The sequence below is a fragment of the Cavia porcellus genome, unplaced genomic scaffold (genome assembly GCF_034190915.1).
Source record: "Cavia porcellus strain 051 isolate PalLab524CR breed Dunkin Hartley unplaced genomic scaffold, mCavPor4.1 scaffold_24, whole genome shotgun sequence".
Taxonomy (NCBI): Eukaryota; Metazoa; Chordata; class Mammalia; order Rodentia; family Caviidae; genus Cavia; species Cavia porcellus.
This window is the reverse complement of record NW_026947507.1, coordinates 41,120,234-41,141,776: the sequence shown is the minus strand read 5'-3', so window position 1 is coordinate 41,141,776 and position 21,543 is coordinate 41,120,234. Positions and strand designations below refer to the sequence as shown.

Below are 21,543 nucleotides of genomic sequence, written 5' to 3'. Positions count from 1 at the left end.
CATTGCATTCCCCACAGAACCACACCCAGAGTTCCCTAGCCAAGTATTACACAAACTGTGCAGCTACAAGACCCCAAAACACTCAACTTCTCTGAAGCCTCTGACCCAGAGTCCCAATTTTGCTGTTCAGCAGTAACATTTCGACACAGGAGCCCTTGTCTTCTTCATGGTGGACTCAAGACACTGTCTCCAGGTAGTGTAGTCTTCCAGGAAGGGCAGCCCCTTTCCTGAAATCCTGGTCATTTTTCCATAAAGTCTAATGTGTTGCTGTGTCTCTGCCCTGCGCTTTCTTCATTCTCTCCTTCTGGAAAGCAGCACCACACTTATGTGTACAGGATCCACTCAGAAACACGGGTCCTACTGCCTCCACACTGTGAGCTGGAGGATCCTCTGGGAACAGTTCAGAAAGCCACAGCTTGCTCAGGGGAGCTTTTTGTGTATTTGTGATAACTCAGGCTTGGTGTTACAAAGATCAAATCTGAAAACGTGAAAGCAGGAACTTAGGTATTTTCACTGCCTGGAGAATACTCATTTTCCTCATGTGTCTCATTTAAAAATGTCTTATGCTTACATCCTTAGTTTGTTGGGAAATCAGATGCATTCTGCCAGTAAAAAACAGATATGAAAAATGAGACCAATGAGGCAGTATATAACCAAAAGTGTTAGGAAAATTATCATTTCTGATGCAATGAAATCTTTTTAGATAAGGTTTGGAAAGATTTTGCTGGAGTGCATACTTTCGACATGTCACTCTTACCTATACTATTCATAATGTGTAATCAATGTGCACAGAACTTTAACAGAGGCAACAAATACATGGAGGCACTCGCTAATGCTTTTTTTTTTTTAGAAGTTACTTTGTGATGTTTTTGGATTTACAGAAAAGTTTGAAAGATTGTGCAGAGTTCTCTTATACTTTTCCCCATTGTTTTTATAGTATATATATCCATCCCTCTACTTTCTACACACACAAACACATACACACACACACACACACACACACACACACACACACACACACACCCCTGAATAGGTTGACATCAACTGCCTGTGAGAAAGTTAGAAGTTTTCTTTTTGATCCTACCTCATAGTCTTCCTTCAGAGAGAAATTTAATTACTGTTGGGACAGCTGTCTCATCAGAATGTGACAGAATAATAGAGCAGGAGGTTCAGCTCTTCAGATTTAGTTAGACAGTTTCCTGTTCTAAACAAAGCAAGTGACAAACTGATTGAACACGTCATTGGTTTTTATTGAAGCATCTGCTTACAGCAGAGCACAGAGGAGAGCCGGGCCACCTGTGTTCCTCTCCTCAGCACCTGAAGACTTCAGTGAACACTTCAATTGTGGTCTCCAGACAACACACAGGGATGGAGTGTCTGGCAGCATTTTAGAAACTTCTGGCAAAAAGCAACAAGTTCTTCAGTCTTGTCACAGGATCTCTTGCATCTTCCTTTAAGCTTTTGGCATTTGTCATCAAAAAACTCGTTCTTGGCTGCAGAAGGGAAGAGCCAACTGCATTATTCTTTGGCAGACATGTTTGCTTACCAGCTAGCACAGTTGAAAGATGGCAGTGAAGCTTTTTTACAAGCTACCATAGTGCCTAACCCTATCAGAGGTGAGATGTGGGAAATGTTTTCCTCTGTGGTATTTCTAATTTCTCTTTGCTGCTGCGGTTGTTACATCGTGTGAAAGCCCAGGAAGAATTGACTATTTTTTGAGCATTTTTAACTAGTCTGTGCAGAACTTCAGGAACAAACGTTAGTACTCTATTATCCAAATCTGCAGGGCTGTGAAAACCTTTGAAGTCATGAGCACAGGCAGAGCTTTCTGAGCAGAACCCCGGGCACAGGGCGTAGCACTAAGAATCCACAAATGGTTCTGCAGCAAATGCAAGAGCTTCTGCATCCCAGGAAAAACAGCCAAAGAATGAGAAAAAAAATCTACAGAGCAGGGAAACTTTTCTGCCAGCTACTCCACAGGAAAATGACGAATAGCTAAGGCATAGAAAAACTCAAAAGGTTGGAACCTCCAAAGTAAGAGACTCAATCAAAAAACGGGCAAGTGAAATGCAAAGCTGCTTCACAGAAGTACAAATGGGGCCTGGGATTTGGTCAGTGGCTCAAGAGCTTGTCTGGTAAATGCCAGATCATGAGTTCAATCCCCAATATATATATGAAAAAGAAGGATTATCTTTTAAAAAAAGAACAAATGGGGAATAAATACATGAAGAAATGCTCATTATCACTTGTCATTAAAGATTGCAAATGAAAACAATATCAAAGTAACTTCAAGGAATCAAACTATGACAAATGCTTACAAAACTACATGGAAAGAGAAAAGCTTCTCTACTATTGATGACAATGTAAACTAATACAACTACTATGGAAATCAGTACAGACTCCTCCAATATAACTAGACATTGCATTTGACCCAACTATCACCTTATAGTGATCATCCCCAAATAGTTAAAGACATCATAGTACAGTGATACATGCATACCCATGCTGATAGTTGCACATTCATTATAGCTAATTCTTGGCAATGGTCTGTATGTTTATTCACAAATCAAGGTTTAAAGGGCATGTGATACTTACACTGAACTGAGTAGCACTCTGCCATAAAGAAAGAGAAACATGAGACAGTAAGTAGGAAAATGGATGTACCTTGAGACAATAATATCAAGTGAAGTCAATCAGACACACAGAGTTAACTATTTAATGGTTTCTCTTATATAAGAAACCCAAATTATAAATGAAGAGCCCAATAAAAGAGATAAGAGGAAGCAGGGAGATAGAGCTTTCTGAAATGGGAAGAGGATGAAGAGCTGCATAAAATGGGAGGGGAGTAGGACAAGAAGAGGAATTAAGATGTGGTGGTACATTACCAACTCTACACAAAAAATGTCATTATTGTGAGCTGCAAATGTGTGCCAATAAAAAGAATTCATACAAACACGTCAAGAGCCTCCTCACTATTCTTTGCAGGATAGCTATTGGGTGAGAGTGGCTCATGGACTGGGACAGGAAATGGCTCGGGACTCCAGTTATAAGGGATAGCTTGACAGAAAAACATTTGCTGCAGGATACAGGAAGTGGAGAGGCTGCTAGAAAGAATCACTTCGACTTCTGCAACAGCAGCACACTGAGTGGAGGAAGCAGGCTCTGCAGGACAGGCACAGGGAGGCTGCAGAGAATTGCAGTTCCAGCTTTAATGCCTTATCATTACCACCAACCCTAACAGCTGCCCATTTCCAGTTAAGAACAAATAGCCACTCAGGGTCAGCACTTTAAACCAGCCTGATCGAGATACCTGCAATTGAGATATCCTACACAGAGGACAGTGTCCTACACATGTCAATATGTATGTAGTACCTAATTCACACTTATGTGAAAGTTGTAATCAGATGGCTGAGCGCCATCTATGCCATCTTATCTAGCACCAGCACCTGCTCAAAGAATAAATCTCAGATTATTCCAAAGTTGGGAGGACTCTGGCTCCCACTGCAGGGTTTGTGCTTGTCTGTCCTCTTGATACTGTAAGGATTTTCATTATTCATAGTGAAGCAGTGTCCCACGGATTTTCCCTAGTGGAACTGAACCTGTGATCCTCTTGCCTCGATGTTCAGGACTGCTGGGATTCCAGACATGGAGCACCACATCTGGCTTGTAATCATATTTGAAAAGATCCACACAACTTCTACATTGTAAAAGTTTTCCCTTTGTTTCTAATTGATGCTCTATTTTCTTGTTTTGCTTTTGTGAGCATGAGACCAGACAGCACATGATATCTCCCACGGTATCCCTTCCTTTATTCAAATCCGACACTGTCTTTCCTAGATAATAACGGCAAGTGCAAAGCATTCAGTAAGATGCTTTGCAGAAAAGTGCCCTTCTCCAGCAAATGTTCCCTGCAGGGTCTCCTGACCAATGGCACTCTTGCCTTTGGGGGTCACCATGTCCCAGAATTCACCAGGGGAGACTCCCAATCTGGGCTACTACTTCTGACCTCCTTCCCTACACAGAGGCTCATTTTACCTGGAGCCAGAAACAAAAGAACAGCACAGAGAAAGAAGAACGTCTTCATGGCTTGAAGAGTCCTGGGCAATCAGCACACTGTCCATGAGGAAAGGGCAGCTGACACCCACATTTATACATTTCTGCACACGGAACGGCATCTTGATCAGTGAGGCTTGGCAGGAATGAAAATGTTTCCACACTCGGCCACCTAGAGCTCATAAACTTCAGTGGGTGTCAGTTTGCAACTCCTCTCTTTTCTAAATCTGGAAAGTTCCTTAAGGGAAAATGGAGATAATGAGAGAGCAGAGTAGGCTACACATGGAGGACAGAGTATACAAGACTGTGAGAGAAGAACAAGGGTCTGGGCCCTGGAGATTCTTGTTGTCCCATTGCTGGCTGCTCCTCAGTGGCCCCAGTCTCCTTGTGTAGAGCAGGACGGTAGTTACACGGTAGGGTACTGCTTCACTGAATAGCTGGTGCCGGGATCAGAGGGAGTCTGGAGTACAGACTCAACTTGAGAGCTGTATGCACTTGGCAAAGGGATTGACCCAAGAATCTGCTTCATTCTGTTAAGAAAATGGGGCTCTTGCTGTATGCTGCCAGCCTTAAATGGTAGGCGCAGTCCCATTCAGTTCCAGAGAGATTGAAACTTATTGGATGTGAACTAAGATTGTGTGTGTGTGTGTGTAGTTTTTTGTTAAAATATGTGTCAAAACTCATATATCTTTGAAAATCCCGGGCAAAAAACACCATCTTTAAGGCAAGACATCATTCTTCATGCAGAAAAGCAGCGCTGGGTTACTGACTTCCACCCACTCTGTGAAGTCCCTTTATTACTTGGGTTAAATAAATCATGTGGGGCTGGAGAAAGGCCTGAACTACCCACTTGCAATCTTCCCCTTTGCAAGATGGAGGATGATACTTATTTCTTTAAGACAATATGAAATAGGAGAGTGAAGCAGACTTCCTCATCACTCTGCTCTTACAAGTTGAGAGACCTCAAAAGCATCTGATAAAATATTAAACCCTGAAAGATGGAAAAGGTTCTCATTGTACCAAAATCTTGGTTTTCCTATGCAACCCAAATGAGATCATTATTTCACTTCTTTATGTCCCAGATCATACCAAGGATTGAACAAGAAGGTAAATGGAAAGGAAAAAATCACTTACTGGAGGAATTCCAAGCAGTGTAAATGAAAAGGACTGGCCTTCTAAGAACAGAATACAGGAAGAGCAAGCAAGATAAAATGTGGAGAAGTCTTTTAGACCCCCTTAGGTCCACATTTCCAGTGAATTTCTTGTTGAGCTGCTGCATACACCAAAGTGCTGGATATGATGAGGGTACTTCGTGTCAGTGGTTTCCTTCCCCTGAATCCCAACACCCCCTCCCGCCATACAATCCTGTGAAGAGGTGAGTGCACTAGAATTCCATATTTAATTAGTGGCAATGACCTCCTGTGGGCTTCATGATGCTGAAGGATGGAAATGATTACCAAAGATGTTAACACAGTGAAAACCTTGGGGAAAGGTATGAGAGAACGGGGAACAATCTTTCTAACTTTTCTGTATATCCAAAATCATTACAAAATAACTGTTATGAAAAGAAAGCATTAGCGAGTGCCTCCACGTATTCCTTGCCTCTGTGGGTCTTCTGTGCACATTGATTACATATGAATAGCCAAGGTGAGAATGACACGTGGAAAGTATGTACTCCAAAAACGACTTCACAAACCTTATCTAAAAAGATTTCATTGCATCAGAAATGATAAATTTCCTAACATTTTGGGTTAGATACTGCCCCATTGGTTCATTTAGCGCATCTATTTTTTTTTCTGGCAGAATGCATCTGATTTGCCAGCAAATTAAGGTTGTAAACATAGGAGATTTTTAAATGAGACCCATGGAAAAAAATGAGTGTTCTCGAGGCAGTGGAAATACCTAAGTTCTTGCTTTCACGTGGCGCTTTTTTCAAATTTGATCTTTGTAACACCAAGCCTGAGTTATCACAAATACACAAAAAGCTCCCCTGAGCAAGCTGTGGCTTCCTGAACTGCTCCCAGAGGACACTCCAGCTCACAGTATGGAGGCAGAAGACCCGTGTTTCTGAGTGGATCCTGTACACATAAGTGTGATGCTGCTTTCCAGAAGGAGCGAATGAAGAAGGCGCAGGGTAAAGACACAGCAACACATTAGACTTTATGGAAAAATGACCAGGATTTCAGGAAAGGGGCTGCCCTTCCTGGAAGACTACACTACCTGGAGACAGTGTCTTGAGTCCACCATGAAGAAAACAAGGGCTCCTGTGTCGAAATGTTACTGCTGAACAGCAAGATTGGGACTCTGGGTCAGAGGCTTCAGAGAAGTTGAATGTTTTGGGGTCTTGTAGCTGCACAGTTTGTCAAATACTTGGCTAGGGAACTCTGGGTGTGGTTCTGTGGGGAATGCAATGCAGAGAGGTGCTCAGTACATGAACACTGGCCTGCTTCACCTGTATATAGACTACGTGGAGATGTAAGACTTTGGATTTGGAGAGGGAACTGTGAAGTAATGAATTACACACCTCAGAGGCCACCTTGGGTCCATACCTACATCACATGGGGTTCAGGCTTCTTGGGAATGTCCTTAAGGAGATCAAACACCATCTTCTTTTCCTAAGACTGGAAGTTAACTCCAAATCAAGAGCAGCTATGTAATTTAGTGGGCTTCATGCAAAACAAAAATGCAGGATTGCCAAGACATGTACTTGGACTTTGTGGTGTGCAGTAGTAACTTTACTGTTGACTGTTATACCATCTAGGATACAAGGCCCCTTGAGAGACAAGTGTCCCCCTGGGATAACCAGAATGTCCTTGCTCTATGTATGTCCCAAGGAATACTGTTTTGTCCTCCAGTCGGGTGCTGAGCCTGCACACTCTGCCCCAGCTGGAGTCAAGCCAGGTGTCTTTGAACAGTGACTGAGCAACTCTTAAGGCCACTGTGGCCTCTGAGCGGGGATGCAGCCAGGCTAACTTTGAAGCTGTTGAGAAGCTTGCTGCTGCCAGGCTGCCAGTCTGTGCCACAGTATGTTGGCCTAGGAAGAGGCTCATGACCACAGCCTTTTATCCAAACACCCAGGGCTCAGGATCTTAACTGCAACCTCAGGCATAATCATTCAAACCCCTGTGGCCCAGGCAGCTCATGGACAGGTGCAGAAAGAGGAGGCCAGGTGAGGCCAAGTGCACTGAGAGCACAGCACAAGTGGCTAGGAACTCTACTAGTCAGCTGAGGAGCCAAAGGAAGGCCCAATACCTGTGAGCTGAGACTGAAACTCCCACTGCCTGCTGCACTGTTCCTTCAGAAATTGAAACCTCAAAGGCAAAATTACTGAGAATTGTCACACAGTGACTTGAGAGCATTAAGCCCCCAATGAGTGGGTGGGACTTTGTGCTTTTCTCATCTGCCCACAAAGCCATTCCCAAGCCCAGTCATTAGAGATGTGTATGGCCTGGGGCCATGCACCTGTGCTCCCAGCACCCTGGGAGAGGAAAGCAGGCATTGAGGATTCCAGGGCAGCCTGAGCCCTTTACCAGAGCACTGCCTTGGAATCAGAAATTTGAAAACAACTTGGCTGTGGCTTAGTGTAAAATCTGTGGGGTCAAGTCTGAGTAACACACACACACACACACACACACACACAAACACACACACACACACACCTGCATTCACACACACACACAGTCTGAAGACTGAAAGTGCTCTGACTTCCATGTGCACATTTACTAGCTTAGTTTCTGAAGCTGAAATGCTTGTGAATCACAACAAGCACAGCACAGAAATAATGACACTGCCTTTTCCAGGACAGGAAAGTTTAATTATGAGTTACTGGACTTGCAAAAAGAGTTTACAGAAAAGTTGTCTCAAATGCATGCAGAAAAAAACATGACTGTGAAGGCAGCAGTGACAAAACCAGGGACTCTGATAAGCAACTTATATACCTTGTAAACCTCCATGCTCTAAGTGCCTGTGAAGCATTCGCATGGAAGACTCACTGATGATGAAGACCCTGAGTTTGGAAAAGTCAGGTGTCCTGGTCTAGATCCCATGCTTGGTAATTCTCTCTGACTTTACTGTCTACATTTTCTCTCTTTTCTGTTTTCTCAACTCTACATAAAGCATGAATCATTCCATAAGCATAGGTACCTGAATGGCGATTAGTGTTACTTACTGGGAAAATGGACAATGATACAAATGTTACTTTCCATACTCCGGTTTTGCAGACTTAAAAAGATGTATGTATGACTCAAGTGTATGGTGTCGTGTTCCATAAGCAGAGATTCAGGGTTAGCTGAGGACAATGAGCACTCCCCTCTCTTCCTCCTGTCATATTTACAGACCATAAACCCAAAAGCGAGGAAAGTAAGCACACAGAAGCCAGTCTCTCCCAGAGCCTCATCAGGATGCAAACACTGGCACCAAGTCCATCTGGATCCTGACTACCACCTGGAGTGCTGGCATAGTATATGCGTTGCTTCAGGTTTTTCCCAATAATAATTCCTCAGAATGATGGAGCAGTAACTGAGCACTCATTCCTGAATTACTCTAGCTGAACTCTTCTTGCCTCCTGGCCTCCACCTTCTTGATCGCTGTCGTCTTGTCCCTGCAGACACTCCGACTCCTAAAATGGAAGACGATTCAGTGCCAAGATTATTCATGTGGTAGCAGCTTTTGGTCTTGGGAAATGGACCATAGAACTGCGCCTTCTGTATTGATTCACTTCACTAACCAAGTGCATGTCCCATTACTTTCAAATATAAAAAGGGTTCCTGTTCTGAGAAAGAAATCCTGTAAAGCTGTTCTGAAAAAATCACCCCTCAGAGATGGCCTCACGCAGGGTGATGTTTTACTTTGTCTTCACTTTGTTTTTCATTTTGGCTCAACTGCCATCAGGTAAGCAACATTAGATGGATTTTGATGCGGTGAAGCACAAAGCTTGATGATTTTTCCCATGTGACACCTGAATGATGTATTTAGATACAGCATTTCTGAGTAATTACTTGGATCTGTCATGATATGTTTGCAGAGGCAAATGTGTGGGTTTCCACTGGTTCTCCTTCTCCTCCTGCCTCTATTTTTCTGCTGTGACTTGGTCTTGAGGGTTACTATAATGTTGTCCTGCAGAAACACAGTAAAACTGCTCCTCTGTCACCAGTAGTTCTGATGCCCCATGTCACATGTGAGAATCATTTTACAATGTGATTTCCTCTGCTGACATTCATTTCTAAGGAGTAATTTTGTTTTGTTTTATTTTTACATTTAGGGTGCCAGGCTGGACATGATTGTGCCCCATTTGTTGCAGCAGGTAAGTTAAGCATCTCCTGGGTCAGTTTTTGTTTTCTCTTTGGGACTCTGTCCTTGTTTGTTATCCTTTATTTGGCCCAAGGTGGGATGCAGCAGGGAAAGAGGAATTGCTTGCATTCCTCTCTGACTCCATCTTCTGGTGGAAGGAGGACAGCTCCTAGAGTGAGGATGGCTGTGTGCAAACTCTTGGTCACTACAAAAGAGTGCTTCAGGAAGAACACCGCAGAGAACTTCTTGTAGGGTCAGATCATATAGGCCTGTGCATTTTTACCATGTGAGACTGAGGCTGAAGAGTTAGTTTTTATAGCATTTGAGCTTAGCACACTGTAAACAGGATTGAAACGAGTATTCCTGTTTAACTGTGGACAAAATTGAATAGGTCCAGATGCTTTTCATGGTGAGAAATACTAAGATGCTCTTACCACACTGCTGACTGTATCAGCTCCTACCTAACAGCTGCCCATGCACTGGACTATGTGGTCTTCAGGACATCCCTGTGAGATGGGTAGCATTATAACCCAACTATTCTCATATCCAGTACTTCATTTGACCACTAAACAAACTTAAAAAGTAGGCATTGTATCTACAATGTCCACAGAGCACAGGAACATGCTGAGATAAGTAGTTTATTGAATATGCATGACCATGCTAGCCCAAGATAGGAATGAAGCATAAGATTCTTCACCCTATTCAAGAATCTATCCAGCAACACAAATACCCCTCTTATTTACATTTAGGAAACTAAGTAGTTGGGGCAGCCATCTTTGCAGTTCTAGGACACATATAGTATTTCACCTGCTTGTGGTTTGCTTTTACGCAGTGTGAAACTGCACGGTTGGGGAGCAGGCACTGTGGGGACCCCTTTCTGATATTTCCCCCACCATTGTGCACTGCACAGTGGGGTCTCCTTGCAAAGCTGGGATGTCCTTGAAAACACTCTTTCAGAGCAGGCATACAAATCTCTTCTTCTGCGGCCTCTGTCTGCTCCCCGTTTCTATAGAGCGCCATAGAGGCTGCCTCAGTGGCTGTTTCCCCTGCAGGTAAGGGCAAAGTCTGTGATACATGCAAGCCAGCCCAGGGCAAGTGCGGCCGGATTTGCCTGGAGAAGGAAAAAGTGGAAAGCAACTGCATGATGAAATTTTTCTGTTGCTGGGAGAGTCACTGAGATGCCAGCATGGTTTCCCTCCTGGGCATTCAGAACAGGACTGGAGGACATTCAAGGATGGTCAAGAGAAGCTATGTGGCTGGACGATGTCAGGGATGAGAGAGCTTCGCGTCCACTCTGCTTTCTTTCCCCTATTTACGTTATTCGTTGTTAGTTTTTGGGGACTTTGAAAATCATCAGCACATGAGCAAAGAGGAAATGACTGCTTAATCAAAACTACTAGTCATACGGGACATTATGAATTATGAATTATGTTTTCATATCTTCTTGGATTACTCGAGATGCATTTATGGTTAATAATGAAGTATGTTTTGTTACATGTATTTGGAAAAAAATGAAGCCCAGCCAGGTGGTCCTTTCCTCAGAGCTTAGGCTATGATCCAGTGTGCACCCAACTGTCATGTACCATGTATCTACCTGAATCTGTTTATGTTCCTAGATTTAACTGAGAAACACAAAAAGTGTCACACACATCTATGCTAACCAATTATAATTCTACACAATAAACCTATTTGCTCATTTCATTTTCATACAGTACTATATTAATATTTGTTGATTCTAGGTCTTATGATGGATTTTTAAAATAACTTCTATATACTTAAAGCCTATCCTATAAATTTTGCATTTCTCTTCTTGCCTGTGAAAGAAATGATTAGAGTATAACTTAAAATGTTGAGCACAGAATTTACTGTAAAGCTGTTTCTGTGTTCAATGCAGTCTGTAGATTCACAAATATATGTCAAACTTGTCACACAACCAAACCAGACTTTGCATTTTTAACGTGTGAGACCGGACAATATTTTCCGTAAAATTAGGGCCCAATGTAATTTCTTTTATAGAAGGATTCATTCTCACATCTCATGCTCCTTCAGAGCAGGCCAGTGGCTGTGTCCTGGTGACACTTTTCCAGGATCTGTGGGTATGCTGGGTCAGAAGTGCCTCTCCTGGTGTCCCCCTGGTCGCCACTTCTCTCCTCTCTCCCTTCTTATGCACTTGGGCCATGCTCTGGTGTTTTCCATGGAATGTCCCTCCTTTCCTGTGATGCCCAGTCCTTCCTACAGGAGAAAGTCTTGAACTAATTGGAGTTCACATTGAAATTCAGCTCTTTGTTACCTCAGCTACGTGGACAGCAGCTGATTCCTCAGGTGAACTTTGGTTGATTCCTTGAGAACTCAGGGTGCTTCCAGGCTCAGTTCCTGCAAGCCTTGTGAAAGGAAGACTCTGCTGAATGCTGGGTGTGTAAGAAGGCAGAAGGCTAGGAAGTAGAGTCCTGCAGCATTGGGACGCAAATGCTCCAGGACAACTCTGGTACCCAGGAAAGTCAGTACTCAACTGGAAATCACAGCGATAGTTTCCAGGTCACCCAGAAAAACTTGCATTTCTCATGTCCTCTATGGATTTCTTGTTCATTTTTATGATCTTTGTTTGTATGTGAATCATTTTGACCTCTGAGACAAAAAAAATTATTATGGAGAACTAACTTTTCGATGTGCAACTGAACTCAATGTGCTACTATTTTATTGCTATGAGAGAAAATTGTGATCCTGTGGTCCTAAACGTAAGCTGTTGCTCTGTGTTCAGGAACAGAGCTCACAACAAGGTCTTAGGGGTCTCTTAGGACACGGAGGATCACAGGTGAAATTAAATGATGCTTTAATAAGATCCTGTCATTTCTGTCTCCTTTTATCATTTTCCCAGGCTTTGTCAGATTAATAGACTGGAAATTGGTAAGAAATTAACTTGAACTTGTTTTGGTTGGTTAATACTTGATACCAAGAGAGAAGGCATTTTGGAGTCTCATGTATTGCCATACAATGACCAGAGTTCACTTACTTTAATGTAATCACATCACTGATATTCTTGTGTATATGCAGGTATTTGCTATGTATAGTCTTCAAAAATCCGCACACCTCGTAATGTGCTTGTTTATTTGCATAGATTGGAAAGAAGTTTGAAGTATTTTTAGCGTTTTCTATTCATTAGCCTACTTGCAAAATACTTGCTGTTATTTCTCGCTCTGTATGATAAGCTTTTATAATAGACATGAAGTCTTAAACAATATAAGCATGTTACTGTGGACAACTGTTTAACTTCTCACATGGAGCAGACACATTTAACAGATTTCTTTGCATGAAAGTATATAAAATCTGTCTCAAGAACTTGCATTTATTTGATTATAAGTTATACTTCTTTAAATATTTGTGGCCAGTAAAGTATGTTTTATTATGATTTGTATATATTTTTACATTTTTTCTATTTTACCTTCAAATGCTTTTCATTTGCATGTGTTTTGTCCTTTGTTAAATCTGATTCGATGTACATTGGATTAACATATTTCTAAAATTATTTTACAAAGATTTCAAAATATCCGAGATGCCCATTTTTTCCAAATATGTGTATATACTCTTTGTACAATATTTGAAATCATATCCTATCTGAATATAAAGATTGCATCTTACATACATTTAGACCATTGAAAAGTGTGTGCTTTGCACAGAAGGGGAGGCTCCCAACCCAGATGCATCTTCTCACTTTCATATTTCTGGCTAGGTGTCCTTTCATGTGGAAGACGGTTTTCGAGTTAATAATATTCTACATTATATTATACTTAATATTACTTTCATTTTGATAATTTCAGGACATGATTGTTACGGAATATGACAATATTTTTCACCAAAATCCTCATTAGAACCTCACAACTTCTGATATGATAAAAATATAATACATTTTGCTATTTTTAACTTCAAAAATGTTTTAAGTTGAATTTTACTTTCAAATTTAATAAATCATTTTAACTTTGATATACATCACAAAGATAATTTTAAGCATAAAATCTCTTACTGGCTAGCAACACAAGAAGTTAACCTAAGTTTGCAGACATCTGTGCTTGCCCTTTCAAAATTTAATAAAACCTAGGGTGTATTTTCCCTCAGAAATGAGGACATATAAACTATATTAGTACAGTATCAATGTTTTTTTCTTAATTATACTCTGCAATGCATCTTCTAAGCATTATCAATTTCATTTTTGTAAATTCTGGGAATTGAACTCAGAACCTCAATATGATTGGCAAGTTCTCTTCCAGTGAACGACTCTGTGGCGGTTAAACAGGATTATTAATATAATGAGCTTGGGGTCAACTAGATTAGTAGAGGGCACTTGTACATATGCCTTGGAGAGTGACAGGTCTGTGACCTTACATAGTTTCATTGGTCTCTTGTCCACTCTTTTCTAGTTGTGTTCCGAGTTCCCTTGCAAGCTAGCATGAAGTGGTAGCTTTAGGACTGTGTGACATTTCACCATGACGTATAAAGCCTTAAAGCAGAGATCCCTGTTCTAAACTATATGAAACCATTAACCAAGGTTCACCACTCCTCTTTTAAAATGTGAATGCTGATTGTTTTATCACAGTGACAAGAAAGCATCCCAGTACAGTAAATTGTCATCAGAAAAGTGAGGTCACTTCTCATACTGTACAAGACTATGTGATTCAGAAGCCTCTGTGACAGGATTGTTAAAAGATTGGAAAATTTGGAAAAGTTGTATAGAGAAAATCTGCAGTGCCGTAATCAGAGCCTCGTGGGCTTTTCTGGTGCAAGCTAAGAAAAGCAAAATGTTTGCAGGTATTTGAAGAGTAAGACAAATCTCATAAGGTTTCAGATTGAAATCTTTTTTCCATTAGAAATTAGGTTTAGGAAAATCCACTATGTATTCTAAGAAAATTTCACTTACATTTTGCAAATGTTTTGCTATTTTATGGAGGATGCATTTAATTACAGTGAACTGACTCATGAATTATTGTGATATGGGCCTCCATGGTGGTGTTTAATCTAAGATATATGCAATATGCTATAGATATAATCTATAGGCATGTGCTATATGCTATAGATAGTAATCATTAGAGAAATATATTTTTAAAAAGATAGAGTTTTGAATGAAATGCTTCAGCCTAATGAAATGCTTCAACCACTATTTATGCTGCATTGAAGGGATTAGAATCATTAAAAATCGTCAAAGTATCTTGAATTGGGACTGCACAGAGGTACTTCCAGTGTCTCTCAACTACCCAAAGTCCACTTTTCCCATACTCAAGTATGAAAAATTGTAAGTAATTCATTTAGAAATAATGTCCATGGGAACCTCGTCCAGATGCAACATGTACAGAATTGGTTCTCCATAAGAACAAGAACCAGAATCAGAACCAAAAAATGGGATGAAGCATGATAGCTAAGCCAAAATCTGTCCAATAGCATTTCTTCCACTATGTGTGCTCATCAAGGCAGGTCCTCCTCAGAGGTCCAAAGCATCTGGCTCCTACTTGAACTGAAAACAGAGCTAGGAATTTTCTATATGATTCTGGTTTTACCATCCTCCCAAACCCAAAGTTGTTCAATGATTTTCAAAATCTTTCTGAGACAAGGCAATGTGCTGATTAGAACTGGTTTAGAATGCATTTGAAGGTGGTGTGGAAATCCCAGGAAGTCAAAGATGCATGGAGAGTGGAATGACCCTTAAGCACTGTGGAAGCAGTGATGAGAATCATCCCTCAGCCAATGAGGGCTGCATCTGGCAAAGCCAAAGTGAAGAGGACAACAAAGACTATTGTACTCACTTAGTATGATATGACCCAGATGCTAGATACAGAGATATAATAATGATTTAAAGCAGGATGAGCATCTCCCACTGGTCAATAGTGTATCATGTTTTCTGGAAATGTTAATGATCACCAGGTGATATTAAAAAAATATAAACTTACTATTATAATTTGTATTAGTGTGTATATGAACTCCAAAATAATTACCATCATGGTGAGAAGTTGGTCCATGTACACAACTTACTTTTAGAATTTTCAGTTGTTTAGAAAGAAGATTTGCCTCGAGTCTCAGAGAAGACATTGGACTTGTTTAGTTCACTAAATGAACATTTGATACTGTGAAGGAGGAATGGTTCTGCACCATTTTAGAATGGATGATGAATGATTTTTTGTAGTTTAAGTGTGGTTTAGAATTTAGGCAGGTGAGGTTGGATGTCAGTTGACAAGAGTTGAAATGTGACAGCTAAGTAGAAAGGTGAAATTGGTTGGCCAGATATCTGCTGAGAGACTCAGGAAATCACACTTCTCATGGTAGCTGAGTAGGTGATAGAGGAACGGCCTTGTATACTGCGTGTGTACAGGGTTATGCCTCACTCATGTGATTCCTTTCTTTTATTTCCCTACTGCAGGAAGTGAAAGGTTTGATTCACCTTGCACATGCAGTGTGAAATTTCTTCCTTAAAACCAGCTAATCTTTTTTGTTTCTTAGTGCTGGGAATTGAACTCCGAACCTTGTGCTTGCCAGGCAAGCACTTGTGCACTGAGTTACATCTCTGACCCTTATTCAGCTGACCTTGAACTGAATTGCCTGAAAGAGGAAACAAATTAAGTTTCTCTTTTATGTTGTTGGTGTATTGTATTTGTTGCACCAACAGGAAAGTTGACTGATTTAGTCTTATACATGCTTGAAATGCTTTTGTTTTTGATATAGTTTGCTAACTGATTGTCCCTCCAAAGTTGTAAATTGTGTCCATTCACAGATGGCTTGAAAACCATCTTTCATACTCAAGTGTGCATTTCTACTAAAAATGCATGAAAACAAGTATTGTTAGTATCTAGGAGGCTTCCACTGCATTTGATGAAATCTTCCACCGTAACTGCAGTGCTTGCTGTAAGAATGCATATGGAAATCCAATAAACATGAAACTTTATAAAACTGAAGTGTGATTTATTGAAGGGCTCATTTCCAATCCTGCTTAAAACATTATGCTAGATCGTAGTCTCAAAATGGCTTGATCCCCATCCAGAAGTGAAACTATGCCTTGTGTGAAGTAAGCACCACCATGGTGATTGGAAAGAGCCTCAGTCGGAAGAGAAACTATGCCTTCCCATGAGCCAGCTGATGCATGGGCTGAAAAAGCAGTAAGCACCCCATTTCTCTCCCCACTGATTTGGAGGACTCAGGGTGAGGTGATAGCAACCGAGGGGAAGGGAATAGCTCAATGCTTATACTGTTTGGTTGACTCTGTAGGCCTGGGGCTGGTGGTCAGGGTATCTCCATGCAGGATGGCAGTGTGCATTGCCTCTGTAATTAATGCAGGCAAGTCTGAGGGCAAGTCCTGGGTTTGGCTTCCTAGCATGAAAGGCTTTCTTTCATATTCCCTATTTGAAGTTCCATACTAAACTTTTCATTAAAACAGTCATTTAAAAATTTGTGGCAAACCTGTGGCATGTGTGGGTGCACAGAGCTCTCCCAGTCAGCCTGCCAGCCAGGTTACCCCAGCATCAACCCAGCTAAATTGGATAGCACGCAATAAGGACAATGTGGGCACTTTACCTCATTTTGTATCAGTGTGGGTTTTGGGTTGTAGTTTGGACACTCAGTCTCTGTAAATTTCCCTATCACTGGTCTAAATGATAATCATTAATTTTATTGTCCTTATGTAAACAATCAGGGCAAGTTTAACAAGCTTAAAACAGTTTTGTCAAACAGATTAGACCTACTGTGATTGTATTTGGTTGAAATATGGGGTAGCTGTTGCAGAAAAAAAATATGTTTCAATAGAAAATCACGGTGCATCCATCAGGTTTTGTTACTTGCCTAGGAAATGACCTGCTCCTGCAGTCCTGCACTCTGGCTCTGATGGATTCTGATGGAACCCTGGAGTCTGTTTCTGTACTGATAGTGTGTGGGACTCCTCAAAGTTCATCAAGATCCCAGATGTCATGACCGGAGACCCTCAGCAGGGAAATGATCAGACTGCATCTACATCTTCATCTACCACTGAAGGTGCTCCGAGCTCAAAGGTGAACATTTACCTGTCCAACAGTCTTCATAGTTTGTTGCACCATTAAGCTTTGGTTTTACTTTGTTTCCTCTTGGTTTTGGTTAGTTTTGTTTGTAAGGACCTTGGCTAAGGAAGAATCCCCAGGGTCTTCACTGATATTGTAATTCTTGAGGCCCTTCACTACTGTCTGTTCTGACAACCAATCACTGTCCTCTTTCCAGTGTTTATAGCAGCAGGTGATCTCACTGTCTCTAGCAGTTCACAAATATGAAGCACAGTTAAGGTTAATTTATTGATCATGTTTTCCAGTGAACCTACTGCTGAATCTTTTCAGTTTCTTGCTGAAACAAAAGAAAATGAGCCCTAGGGACTCCAGAGGACCATTTCCATCCAAGTTTTGCTCAAATAATGAAGTAAAAAAGGCATTAGACTGATTAAAATTCAGTGTCCTGGGTTCCCACGTGAGCAAAGTAAAATCCACATCAGCATAATGCTAAAACAAAGCAGTGACCAGAGATGGCTGCTGACTCACGGGTAACTAGACTGATCCTGGGGCTGATCACAGGAAAGTAATTCCTCACTTCAACTAATCAGATACTTTCTTGGCTTTATAGCCATGTTCATCCTAGGAATTTTCCCCCACATACCTCATTAGTAGAACCTCAAATGCCTATGGTCTAGAGTAACAAATTCATGAATTTCTGCCTGCTCAAATAAATTCTTTAAAATGTTAAAGTACTAAGTTTATGTTTTAATTTTCCATTTATAAAATTCTTTGATTTGTTTCATAAAAGTTTTGAATTTTTCCACATAGAGATCTTATATATCTTTCATACATTTACATCTAAATTTTGATTATTTGGTTATTATTTTAAATGATTTCCTGGCTTTTATTTTACATTTTTGTTTCTGTATTGATGATGTATAGGAAAGCTATTTCTTTTTATATTTTAATTTTGTATCTTACAGTTCTCTTATACTTCATTATTTTCAGCTCTTTTTATTTAATTTTTGGGGGTTTTCTACACAGATAATCATGTCATTGGTGAACAAAGACACTTGATATGTCCCTTTCAAATATATGGGCTTTCTGCTTTGTTGTGCACCAGCAATAACTTGCAGTTGAGAATGCACACACATACGCACATTTATGTGATATTCGGTGTTGAGAGATACTGATGTTTGGGGGCAAACGCAACTAAAACCAAAATATTCTGCCCAAAAAAATGCAGGTAGATAAAGAAAATACTTCTGTTAGTCAGTAAACATTAAGCCACAATACCTTGCGCATTTTAGGGACTAGGGGAAGAGATTCAAAGACCAACGGAGTCTCGCTCCCTTATACACCAGAGCAGACATCATTTGCTGCACCCCTGACTTCCGGGCCGCTCACCCTGCTTCTGCTGGGAGCTTCCCGTGAAGGGCTCTGACAGTCTCCTGCAGCCGCCTTCAGCCTGCCCAGGAAAGCGCCCTCACCTGGCTGTTTCCTCTCAGTGCAGGCGCAGGGTGAGGACACGTCCGCTGACCTTGGAGCACCTTTGCTCTAAGCTTCTGGTGGGCACCACTCAGACTTCTTACACCGCAGCCTTGAGCTCCCCGGCCTCACTCCCAGCCCCGTCTCCCAGGCTGGCCCTTGGCCTGGAGACGCCCCTGTCCAATCTTGTACCCTATACCTGCTCCTCACAGCCAGTTCCCAGTGCATTTGTTTCTGTCTGCTTCCTGCAGGTATCTCCCACTTCCAGGACCCCACAGGCGTTGTGATGATCCCTGTGTGCCCACCCTGCCCCTCGGCGAGGAGGACCAGCGCAGATCGGTTAATCGGCAGGACGCGGGACTGCCAGAGCTCCGCAGGGTGAGCACACCGCTGTCTGTCAGGCTTTGTCTGATTTGTGTTCCCATTCAAGAACAGTCCCTTCAGCTGCCTCAGCATCTCTGAATATCTTCACTGTTTCTAAAATACTTGGTTAACTTTTCCCGAAGTCAAATTATTTGGTGTTCTGCCAAAGGACATAGGCAGAAGCCTAACACTGAGTTTTGCCTGTGGGCAGGGGAGGGGTTAAACGCGAGCACCCGTGTCCTCTAGAAAGCTAAAGAGTAAAAGTTCTTGCTGTTTGATGCCATTGTTAGAAACACACCACTTCAATAAATCCTCCTTCCTTTTCCCCACTTTTCACTCATACTCCTTTCACTGTGACCCCCAAGCCAATCTGGCATTCCATGGGCAGAAAGAACATGGCTTTGAGGACACCCCACAGTGACTTAGCTCCCCCCCATTGTCCTCAACCCACCTGCTTTTTGTACCAGAGGTGCACTGAGGCCCCCCACGCATTCTACCCTTCTCTTTGATGTCCTATGTCTATTCTTTCTTATGTTTCAGCTCAAATAATAAATATTAACCCCATTTAACTACACCGTTATTTTCCATAAGAAGCACCTTACAAAATAGCACCTGGAGAAATACAAGGCCAGTCTAAATGACATAGACTGACGTGCTTTTCCCAGAATCACAGGCTATCAGGGCTGAAAAATGTTTCCAAGATCACCTAATCCAGTTCTTGTTTCAGGCAGGAAGCAGAGGAAAGGCTGCTTGTCCACGCATGAGCACCCCTTTCCTCCACAGTATTCAGCTGCCCTTCCTAGTGCCTGACTCATTCCCATCAAGCTGCATCTCGGAGCGTGCCCTGCAAGAGCTGGTGGCCCTGTGAGCTTCTGTCACCTGGAGCCACAAATAGGACAGCTCCTCGCACACCTGGACCTCTGCCCCGCAACTGCTCTGCCCCTCTCCAGCAGCCCTGGCACCATGAGGATCTGTGTGCTGCTCTTAGCCGTGTCTCTTCTGCTGCACCAAGGTCCTCCAGGTAAAAAGAGGCTCTTAGCTAGAATCATGCACAGCTGCAGAGGCTGGGGAGTAGAGCAAAATCTTAAGAAAATAAGTCCTGAAAGATTCAGCAAGCTTCTGTCTCTGCTTTGGCCTCTGGTTTGGCAGAATCCATTAGTGAAACCCTGTAAATGCCATGCATCTAGCTACTTCCTGGAAGATAGATTTTGAACTGTCAAGGAGGAAAGACTGGGTGGGATCAGGAAGCCTAAAAGTCATGGGCAGACCCTCGCTGCCCACAGCAAGAATTTCTGTTGGCCCCTGGGTTATGGCGGCTGGATGACCCACACTCATACCATGAAAGGCAGCTGCCACTACCCACGTGGATCTTACAAAACAAGGTGCTTTTCCAAGCATCCTCCTCCTGAACAGCTTTACCTTGCCCAGCAAGGGGACCTGCTCATTCTCCCAAACTTGATACCCTCTCCTATCGCACAAGAGTGTTAGGATAAAGAGGAATGCAGTCATTTTGATATGAAAACAAAGTAATTTGTTGGTAACATGAGTGGGAGGAACTGTTAGACCCCTGGAAGGAAATCCAAGAGTTGGACAGGGCAGCACTTTCCCATACTTAGGCTAATTTAGGATCCTAGAAGCACAGTTTTACAGTAATAGGTATGGAATGACCATGAAAGGTCATTGGTCTAATTCCTTCATTTTAAAGCTGACCCAAAAACTTTATAGTGCAGGGAGAAAAAAATCTACTTCTCAGAATTATTCAACAAATTAACTTGTACAGCAGGGGCCAGTCTAAGGGTTTGGTGCCCAGATCCCTCCCATTCTCTCTCCTGTGCTGTCCAGATAGCAATCCCTGGCCTCTTCAGGGTGCTGGGCCTGCCCTCTCCCCTCCTGCGCTGTCTGTTGTGGTCCAAGTAGGTTCCTCTTCTCAGAGAGGTCTCCATTTAACTCCTCCCGGTCTCTCTTCTGGGCCCCCTCTCACAGCCCCAAGTAGAAGGCCCTGCAGCCCCTTGCACTCTCACCTATCTCTGGCATCTTCTGGTCCTGCAGCAAGGTGCCCAGTCTGGAGTATGAGTGGACTCCATGGAAAGGCTGCCTTCTTCCTCCGAGAGCCTTCTCGAGACTGAGGAGCAAAGCCCACACCTTTTGCAGGGTTGGACTTTCCTCTGTTCCAGGGGCCTCACTCGCTCTCATCTAGTTCATTTGAGTCTAGTTCACTGATCCTTTATTCAGCAGGAACTTAGGGGGCACATGCTACATGTGAGATGTGTGAAGCTGAGCAAAATGAACATGGTCCTCATGCACAGGTAGCTGACAGTTTAACTGAGAAAAGCAAAAGAGTTTTTAAAAATACATATAATTCCAA

At 42.1% G+C, this 21,543-nt stretch overlaps 1 protein-coding gene across 1 annotated transcript; it reads right to left on the bottom strand.

The window, feature by feature from the left end:
- Positions 1–1,338: 1,338 nt before the first annotated feature.
- LOC101788551 (beta-defensin 106A-like) lies at positions 1,339–4,084 on the bottom strand. Its single transcript, XM_005008193.1, has 2 exons — positions 4,036–4,084; positions 1,339–1,493 (listed from the first exon to the last, which is right to left on the bottom strand). Exons 1-2 carry the CDS (start codon positions 4,082–4,084, stop codon positions 1,339–1,341), a joined length of 204 nt encoding a protein of 67 aa, XP_005008250.1.
- Positions 4,085–21,543: the final 17,459 nt, after the last annotated feature.

Coding starts and splice junctions, on each gene's coding strand:
- LOC101788551 (XM_005008193.1), bottom strand. CDS start 4,084: ATGAAGACGTTCTTCTTTCTCTGTGCTGTTCTTTTGTTTCTGGCTCCA. Junction 1,494..4,035: donor TCTTTTGTTTCTGGCTCCAG/GTAAAATGAGCC, acceptor TCCCTTCTGCAG/CCAAGAACGAGTTTTTTGAT.